The following is a 9949-nucleotide window of genomic DNA, read 5'->3' on the forward strand; positions in this document are numbered from 1 at the left end:
CTGTGCTTTTGGTTTCATACAAGCATATTTATCAAGTCAAAATATATATCTTTTTATATTTTGGCGTCATATTTTCAAGAATCACAAATGGCACAGCAAATTCAACCAAGATGTGAATATTCAGCATAGATTTCATCCCATTCTTCACCAAGTGTACTGATTGTTTTAATTAGTTTTCTTAGTTGATCCTCACATTAAAGAGAAAGTCAAGAAGTTGTTGGCGGAGCAGAGCTTCTCTTGCTTTGAGGCTACTGATGGAACTCTTGCTTCAGATTCCTGCATGCTGATGCCTATGTAACTTTCAAGTGAAAATCAATTTTAGCTGGGGGGGAAAAAAAAAAAACAACTAACCTTAATCAAACACAGCATAAACCATGTTTTAGTTTTTTGTTTTTTTTTTAACCTTCATTTTTATTTTACTTATTTTTTTTCTGGCCTTGCTAAATTAAATCATTTTTGCACAGTGTACATGATGATAAAAGTTACTTTCTTTTAGGCTAAAACGTCTCTCTCAATCCCTAAAGCCAAGTTGAAACAATGTTGAAAAAAGAAACATGATTGAAAAATCATGTTTCTTTTTTATAGGAGCAAGATGATGAAATTATTTGAACAGTAATACAAGCAGGAAAAAGTGGAGAAAAGCAATGTGAGTTGGGTACAATGTGTGTAGGACTGGCAGAAGACTGTTGATGACAATTCTGTTGTTCATAGTTTGAAATATTGTGTATTTTATGTGTTAATATAAGTTAAGGTCACGTGTACAGTATGATAAATGATGAGGAATTATAAGTGAATGGTTTCTAATTAGGGTAGCATGGTGGTGTAGTGGCTAGTGCTGTCACCTCACAATAATAAGGTCTCAGGTTGTTCTCCTCATGTCTGTGTGGGTTTCCTCCGAGTACATTGGTATCCTCCCACCATACAAAGACATTCATGTCTAGGTTAACTGGTGGCTCTAAATTCTCCATAGGTCTGAATGTGAGCTTTCTTTGTATGTCGGCCTTGTGATGGACTTCTGATCTGTCCAGGGTGTACCCCGTCCCTCATCTGGAACGTTGGCTGGGATTGGCTATATGAGAAATAAAATGACTTCATGAAGAGTTCCATAATTGTATGTGAAAGTTTGATCTTAGCAAGCTTGCTGACTGACATTTCAGTTGATGATTGTTGCCATTGCTCCTCCTCATCCTCATGACAATGATTTTCTATTTCCACATATTCGGAATTCTGAGACGAAGGTTTCCATTTTTGTGATTGACTGACTAACTGCAGATGTGGGGCTACGCACGAGTATGTTTAAAAAAGAAATAAAAAGATGTTTCAACAGCTCACCCAGCAGGGAGATTCTGTTTTGGTCACATCTTACATTTCCTCTAATTGGGTGCAGGGATGACTCCACACACTAGCAGTAAGGTTTGCCCAAGTGGAAAAAAGTAAACCTGAAATAATCCTTGATCCTGCTCTGCTCTGTAAATGGCCATATTCTTGAAAATTGTGCCTTAAAAAGGAATAGTGAGGAAGCTAATAATAACTCAGAGGCTTAAACGACAACACTGGAGTCATCAGACAACCTGATGCATAACAGAATATGTTGCCTTGTTAAGGGAAAAATCCATCACCTACAGACAGTGATGGCAGAGATACTTTGAGAATTAGCTTGAAAGAGGCAAATGTTGGAAAATGTTCCAAAATTGTTCCATAAATAAAAGCATTAAAAGGTGGGGAAATATCTTTTTACATTTTACTCTATACAGACTGGTGAAACTGTAGCTCTTCCAGATGGCTGGCATGTTTCAAAAAGGAAAACATTAAAAATATTTCTGCAAGGGAAGTGATATTTTGCTAGAAAAGATCTCTAGTTGATAACTCAAAGCTGGGTTTGATCCTTTTTTTTATGTACATTTTTATGGTTTAAAAGACTTTTTTTGCTCTACATCCCAACTGCATGGACTCTTTTCTGAATGGCAACTAGAATGAATAATTGTTTCCTGAGTCAAGCACAGTGCCAATATTCACTAGCAATCACTGACCTGGCTTCACTGTGATATACTGGGGGCAAAACAAAACAAGAAATTGTTTTTCCCTGTGGATTCTTTGGATCCATTTAGTAGATCTACTGGAGTATTTTAAAGTGCGATAAAAATATTCACATGGTTCATATGACCAACTAAGACAGTAATATTCATCTTTTGAGAATTTCCACTGAAAGGTCATCTTGCTATCTTATGAACAGCCTTTATTACTCAATGGTCTCAGCTTGGGCAACCAATGTCTGAGATCATATATAGAAGGAGGAGACCGTAATTTATACCTGTGTATAGACAATCAAGCCTTTGTGTCTGGAGAATTTGATTTTTGACCAAGAACATCTCTGAATACCACACTTATGGCACACAATACACAATTCATAACAATGCTGATAATGTGGCAAATTTCTGTTAAGTTAAGTTATTTCACATTGGGGTTGACAATATTGGCATTTCAATTATATTGGAGAAAAATAAATAAGTAATTATATCATTTAATGGAGGCTATTTTTGCTCTGTTAATATAAAATTAATTAGTTAGGTCTATTCACTTCTAATCTAATTTAGTCATCTGTGTTTAGAGAGGGAAACACAATCTAAGTTTGAGTTAAATAGAGCTAAAAGAAGAACAAAAAGAATTAAATCTTGTAATGTTACCATGGTAGCGAAAAGGAACTGAGGGGTGTCAGTGTCACAGAATTAGTCAAAACTGTCCTCATACAAGGAGGTTGGCCACATATGGATGGTAAAGGCAAATCTATTTCATCTTACTTACTCATGTATATATAGATTTCCTCAGAAAATTAGATTTTATGGTAGTGACCAAAACTACTGCAGCCTGATGGATGACCTTCAGCTCTGTGTTTGGTGACTGTTTGCAACACCTCAGCAATTACAACCGTGTTTGGTCAAAAGAGGGAGAGCAGCATCAGTGAAGCCAAGCCAAAGGGCAGATTAAAACAAAAAAAGACAACTTGTGGCACACACAGGTGGTGATCTGGAGTGTACAATAAATCAGAAAATAGATACAGTCAAGTGTCTGATATTACAGCATCCCCGTGAGATGTGAGATGTTACTTTATTAAATGCCTGTCTTTTAGTTTTCTGCCTCTTGTCCCGCTTATCAAAACCTACAACATTTACTAGAGGGAAAATGCTGGTTTCACGAAATGAAATTTAATATCTGTAGTCTGTAAAGGTCCATTGTATAGGTTTTTTCATCTGAACAAGATATTTATTATTGCTACTGTCAGAGCTATAAATAAAAGTGAACTGAATAAAGAGCTCAAATTGATTCATGATACAAAAAATAACTCACTGGTTTGAGAAAGTAACATCGGCATTATGTGTTTTTTCTACCTTCACCCTCTGAAGCCTGGCACAATAAATAACAATCAGAAAATAATCTATTAAGAAATCGCATTTACATATTATTATACTATATTATTATATTATATTATATATAAGAAAACATGCTTCGCATTGTATAAAACAAGTTTACCAGGAAAGTACTGATCTTGTTAATGAGATGTTACAAATGACTATTGGTGTTATAAGGTTAATTCCCTGTTTTTCCCATCTGTAAACACAAAGGCATGATGGTGCAACTTTGTCCTGTTTTATAGATGTCTATGCATCAATTGAGTGTATTTTTGTTGGTGGTAGTTTGTGTTTTATGTTTCCTTCTACATTTCACAACATAAACGTTTTTTCCAAAGGAACACTCATGTTTGTGACTGGCGCAAAGATTTTTGATGTGATCAATTTTGGAGGAAGAAGACATTTTTTGGTGGGAACCTCAAGGGTTGTCAGGATAATTGCTAGAATGACCATGGGTGGCAGCTTCAGCCCTAGCCTTTTCCATGTTGAGATTTTCCTAGAAATCATACATCAATAGTACAACAGTCAAAGGTGAAAGACATTGCTCCAGCTGGTGTTTTGTATGTTGTTAAAATGGCTGCTAAATAAGTGAACAGTCTCTACTCGGTTTCTCTGTATTTTCTGAACTCTGCTTGTCTCAGCTTTGATTCAAAAACACCCCAAACTCCACATATGTTCAATAGCAGATGGGGGATCTGACCAAAATGGACATTTTGAAATACACATGATTCATGTGATTGGCCAATTGTGCAGAGATAAGACAGGAGCCAAACAATCAACTCATCTCTCACTTCTGTTTTTTGATTTGTAACAATTTCGTAACATTTCCCATGTCAAGAAGTGCCACTCCGTGAATGTCCTGTCCACTACTTTCTGGCAGTATATCTCCTCTTTTCTTAATTCGCTCTAAATTTGCATTCTAACCAAATAGTCCCAGCCTAGATCATCACATTTTGACTAAATGTAATCTCCAATCTGCCCTGAAGACACAGAACTGCTCAGAGAGCTTATTAGAATCTTTAGTGTTTTTATACACAATGATGGCCAAAGTACTCTTCAAAATCGAAATCCACACCATGTTCAGTGAAAAATAAAACAAATAGTGTCTGTAAGCCATCATCAAACTTGTCTGACTGTGTTTTGTCTATGTACAAAAACACACACACCCAAACCTTTTGATACTCATAATTGCTGGGCCTGTATCCAACCCAATAAATTCCTTTGAGGAGAGAATGTCCAAAAATGATGCAGCGTCATTACCCTTTAAGCATCTCCCCATGTATTTCCACCATAGAAAGATATAAGATAGGAATGGAATGCCAAAGCCAGTAAACTCCCACAGTTTTTCTTTCAGTTCCACTTATCTGGATTATCTGAGACCTTCTACTTCCACATTCCACAACAACACATAATAGCGCAGCAATGTTTTGAAAAACAAGAAACATCAACAGTCACGGCTACTAATTTCAGCCCATGGTAATCACATGCCAATATACGGTCAAGTTCGCTGTAAGTTCTCACACTAAGTGCAATTGTTTCTCTTTAATCCTGTCTGTTCCTTGTCCCATAAATGACTAACAGCTTAAAATATAAATGGCTCAGGTCAGTCAAATATGTATGAGTCATTGTTGACATTGGCATTGGTTCCCATGATAATTTTTGCAGTATTTGACCATCTTGTTATCTCCAACTTATGTGTTTTGATGTCACAATGTTTTAATTTCCAGATAGTTTGTAGGCTTGTGAAAGTCAGCAAAAATTTGCATTTTAAACCCTCCATATTAGGATTTCACTCTAAAGGTCGACCCTCTGCAGCTGACAAAAGAGAATGATCACGGTATGACGTTCTGACAATCTTTCTTCTTCTTGTTGCCAAGTTTCAGTTGCAATCAATTTACTCTTTAATGTTTATGGCAGTAGCCTAGTTGTTTGAATTTCTGCCAAATTGTAATGAATTTCCTGTGTTGAGATCAATAGGTTTTTAAGTTGATATTTTCTCCCAGTTTTCAACAGGCTTGATTCTTCATTTTAGAGGGCTATCAAAACACCCAATGGGAAAAGGTCACGATTTGCCTATCGCAGTCACTGTTACTGTCATTTGCATCTGTGGTGCCAGACTAAAAATAATGTTAGCACAGCATGAGTTCAGCCACAGAGGCGGTTGTCTGGCTTGTCTGGTCAGGAGGAGGGAAGGATCTGCAACAACAGATGAAAAGAAAGGGAGGCAGAGAGACATAATAGGGAGTAAAGAATTAAGAGGAGGGTGGCATACATTCAATACATTTTGAGGTTGCGTGGTTTTTAACAGCGAGGAAGGAGGAGAAGAGGAACAGGGGGAGGAGGAGGAGGAGGAGGAGGAAGGGGTGCTTTCTCCTCAGTCTGGGCTGAGTTGCTGATGTATCCCAGCAGCCCGTAGCAACAGGAAACCTTGGTATATAAAGCTGTATTGCAAGGGGGACCCTTCTGAGTGTGTCTCAGCTGCAGCATGAGCAGGACCGAGAGCCTGAGAGTGTGGATTTAACAAAACAATGTCAAGCCTAATCATCAAACCACTCAACGCACAGCACTTCATCATGGACAGAGATGACAGGAAAAGAAACAAGAGCATGTGAGTGAAACTTTTATTTTGACACCAAACTCGGTTTTGAAGTAAATCCAAGATTTCACACTCAATGAGAAATTGTTTTTTTGTTTATTACGAGGAGAAACATTTTTCAAATGGATTTTGTGACTATCATGTCATCATGCCATATCAAAGGCACAAAGGCAAACCCAGGAATTTTAAGGAAGCTTCATGGTATCTCCTAAAAATAGCTTAAGGTTAATATAATCTAATTTGACTACACCACATGTCCAATATTTCTGGCAGACTCCCCTGAAACTAATCAAACAACAGTAAATCCTGCAGAGATATATTAATCTCTTTCTTATCTCCACACAGTGGAAAGAACTTTATGTGTCGACTCCAGTGCATGTTCACACACGCATCAAGCTCTGAGAGGTAAGGAGACTTATGGAGTGTTTTGCATACATTTCAGTTTTAAAATAGCAGGCCTGCTCCTATCATTTCCATCTATGGCATCATGAAATGATTCAAACAAACTCGAGACACCATGTTTGCTTTGGCACAACATTCATGCATGCCAACATATCCCATGGATTAGATTTTTTCTTGCATGAATTTGATAAGCACATCTACTATGCTTTCTTGATTAGACTGCTTCTGTGTGCTTGCAGCCCTTGTTCATTTTGCCCCAGTTTAATTTTTCCCAAATTTGATTCTGGTTGAGTAATCCAACTTGCATTCTCTCCCAACAGGCTAAGTTTAGAAGATACCCAACAATGGTCACAGTCACTGGAAAGGCTTCTTGAGTCTAAATGTAGGTTGCATTTTTCTTGAGGATGAGAATATATGATAATATCAGACAACTAAACATTATGTTTGTGATAAGAAGAGATTATAGGGAAAATAAAAGATGAAAAGTGGAGGGGATGTCTACACCTCACATTTCGTGTGTTTTCTGTGGTTTCTCAAGATGGACTGGCTACCTTTCGCAACTTTCTCAAATCAGAATACAGCGATGAGAATATTGAATTCTGGCTGACCTGTGAGGACTACAAGAAGATCAAATCTTCTTTCAGAATGTCCTCAAGGGCCAAGAAGATTTATGAGCAGTTCATCAAAGCAGAATCTCCTAAAGAGGTAAATGAACTAAAAGAATACTTTAACACACACACGCACACACATACATACACTGTCTTTCTTAAATCTTGTCTATCAGACTGAATAATGAGGAAATAGACACAGAAAAGTGTCTTCTCAAAACACCTGGCTCAGATCACATCATCCCACTCTGTGTCTTATTCCAGATCAACATTGACTATCACACCCGAGAGCAGATTAAAAGGAACATCAAAACTCCCACCATGCACTGCTTTGACGATGCTCAAAGGATAGTTTATGGGTTGATGGAAAGAGACTCGTACCCACGGTTCCTGCGTTCGGACATTTATAGAACTCTCCTGGAAAACCTCACTGCAGATGCCACTAAGGGGTGAGAGTGCTGTCAGGGGGTGGGGGCGAGAAGGAGAGAGGAAGGACATAAAACTCATGACTGGAACGTTTGAGCTCCTTCAAGGGAAAAGACCAACAACAAAGCAGGAAGGAGTCAATCTGCATGACATATGGACACATACTGAGACCGATGCTGCCATCACTAAATCCTGAAGGAAATCATGCCTTGGTCTGAGTAATGGGAGGTATCCCATACTGAGCACCACCCAAGGACTTTTTTACAAGAAGAAGAAGAATAAAAATGACCAGCCTTAATAATAATGACCCCTGTTCCCTTTAGTGTGCACCTACACTGGATGTTAAGTTGGTCGAAATAGGGAAATTGGATGCTTAAGGGATGAATGAATCATTGTCACTTGCTCTAAAGCTGCATCAGCAAACCATAAAACTGACCTCCTTTGGTCGTCTTTGCAGAGGTGTTTCCTGTGCAGCTAAAGATACAAGATATAAGAATCAACTGTCACACTCAATTTGGTTTGTGTGAGTGTGTGTCCTTGCACAGTGTCTGAGAGATATTTAGCCGCATCTAATTGCCTCTGTATTAACTGCCTCTGGCACGAAATAAACTGTCCAATAAGCTAGCCAACTACCTAACTACCTAGGAAGACAATAAATCCACAGCAGACACAGGAATCTTGTCATCTTCAGTAAAGTTTTACAGAAGGCCATTTATTTCTGGGAGAGGTATTCTGAGACACTTTAAAAGTGCTCAGATTGCAGGTAATAAACAGATACCACCCTCTTTTTCAATAGATTTAGGCTGCCTGTGGATGATATTTTGTGGAAATATTTAATATTTTAAGGAACATTCATCATGCAACTATAGTAGTTAGGATCATTTTATTTTTAACAGGACATAATCGTAGACAATTTGTGTGTAATCTAAAAAAAAATTGTTTTAGAGAAAATAACTAATTTTTATTTCATAGCACATAACTACAGGCCAAAACCTAAGACAGGTTGTGATTTTACATAATAAACAATTTGACTGAAAATATAATAGAAATAGTAATTTTACATTGCATGAGAAAATGGCAGATCTCTATGTCTACCCTGAACGTAGATGTTATTACTGCTTTTCCAAACCATACTGTTTGAATGTATTCTTATGGAGTTCATAGTTTAATTAACTTATGATTTAACATTGTATTATTTATTAGTTTTCACCACTTGAGTACAAAGTTTGTTGCTGTGCTGACGTGTTTGTTCATAATGTTAATGATTTGACTGACATTAAATTATTTGAGTTGCATGCTTGGAAGTTGGTTTTCTTCTTCTTTGTCTTCTTTATAACACACACCTCTGCTGTTTTAGTTACATGCTGCAGCTTTTTCATTTTGTTTCATTTTCACTTTGTGTCATAGTGTGTCAAGTGTTTTGTTCTGTTTATGCAGAGACAGTAACGCACTTCTGTTTAAATAGATCCTAAAACATTGCATTAGAAAATTAATGGGATGTTTGCATAACAATTATCTGTGTTTCAAGCAATAGTCCTCCATGTTAGGATGGAAATATAAATGGTGTGCCAAGTCCAAGTGAGCACTCATAACTTTTCCTCACTGAAGCAGTGCAGTTGTTGGACAGACTGACAGAATATTGACAAAATGTTTCTTGTTTTAAAATCTGGTCTGTCATTTTCAAGCAGTTTCAGCATTGTAAAAGTCCTGTTGTGGCAGACACAAGGGGGCATGCCTCTCACCCAGTAGGACTGTGGGCTGGGGGCTCAAACTCACCTTCAGCTCCTGTGTGTTTCCTCATCCTGCCACATTAGTGACCCCAATATGAATATGTTTGAGCAGCAGAATACTATGATTCCTCTTCAGTCACGTCAACCCAACTCTCAAAGCTTGCGATCTCCTGCAGCTGCTGACAGAGGACATAAACCCAGTGTTCGGTGCTGGAGTGACTACCAAGAGACGACGCAGGAGAGGCCTATATTTCTTCCATCAGCGGTTCAGTGGCAAGGCTCGGCACTGCGTACTCTATGCATGTTTGAGGCATCGGGAAATTCCAGGGCCAACAATCTGTAGCAGCTGACGGTTCTGACGGATGAGGTGAGCTGCTCTTCATTAAAAGGAGTCAGAACACCACAGGTGTAACAAGGTTGATTAAAACACTCAAAATTCAATGAAAGATGTGATCATCACTTTTGTATGTTCAAGTGCATAGTGTGGAGGATATCATAAGGCCTTGAGGCAATCAGATGTAAAACACAATATTTATGAGTGAGAGTTTTAAGTTGTAAATCGGTCAGATTTGACACGAACATGACAGGAGGGTTAAGCATGGAAAAATTTTTTTTTTGGATGCCAGTTCCAGCATCCAGGGTTGTTTGTGCCTCTCTTCATGTTCAAAAACAAGTTTTAAGGTAATCTTTTTGTTTTAGTTGAATATGACTCAAGCGGTAAAGCTTAATTTTGTTTCTTGGAATTGCAGGGGTCTACAAAATATCAGAAAAGGTAACCAA

General features: G+C 37.8%; 1 protein-coding gene across 1 annotated transcript; it reads left to right on the forward strand.

Moving 5' to 3' along the window:
* The first annotated feature begins 5780 nt into the window (after positions 1-5780).
* Positions 5781-8743, forward strand: LOC115041912 (regulator of G-protein signaling 1-like). Its single transcript, XM_029499804.1, has 5 exons — positions 5781-6015; positions 6349-6408; positions 6726-6787; positions 6944-7110; positions 7278-8743. The coding sequence occupies exons 1-5, from the start codon at positions 5936-5938 to the stop codon at positions 7464-7466; spliced, it is 558 nt and encodes a 185-aa protein (XP_029355664.1). The 5' UTR covers positions 5781-5935; the 3' UTR covers positions 7467-8743.
* The last annotated feature ends 1206 nt before the right edge of the window (positions 8744-9949 follow it).

This window comes from Echeneis naucrates, chromosome 4 (assembly GCF_900963305.1).
Source record: "Echeneis naucrates chromosome 4, fEcheNa1.1, whole genome shotgun sequence".
NCBI classification, from domain to species: domain Eukaryota; kingdom Metazoa; phylum Chordata; class Actinopteri; order Carangiformes; family Echeneidae; genus Echeneis; species Echeneis naucrates.

Coding starts and splice junctions, on each gene's coding strand:
- LOC115041912 (XM_029499804.1), top strand. CDS start 5,936: ATGTCAAGCCTAATCATCAAACCACTCAACGCACAGCACTTCATCATG. Junction 6,409..6,725: donor CACGCATCAAGCTCTGAGAG/GTAAGGAGACTT, acceptor CTCTCCCAACAG/GCTAAGTTTAGAAGATACCC. Junction 7,111..7,277: donor AAGCAGAATCTCCTAAAGAG/GTAAATGAACTA, acceptor GTCTTATTCCAG/ATCAACATTGACTATCACAC.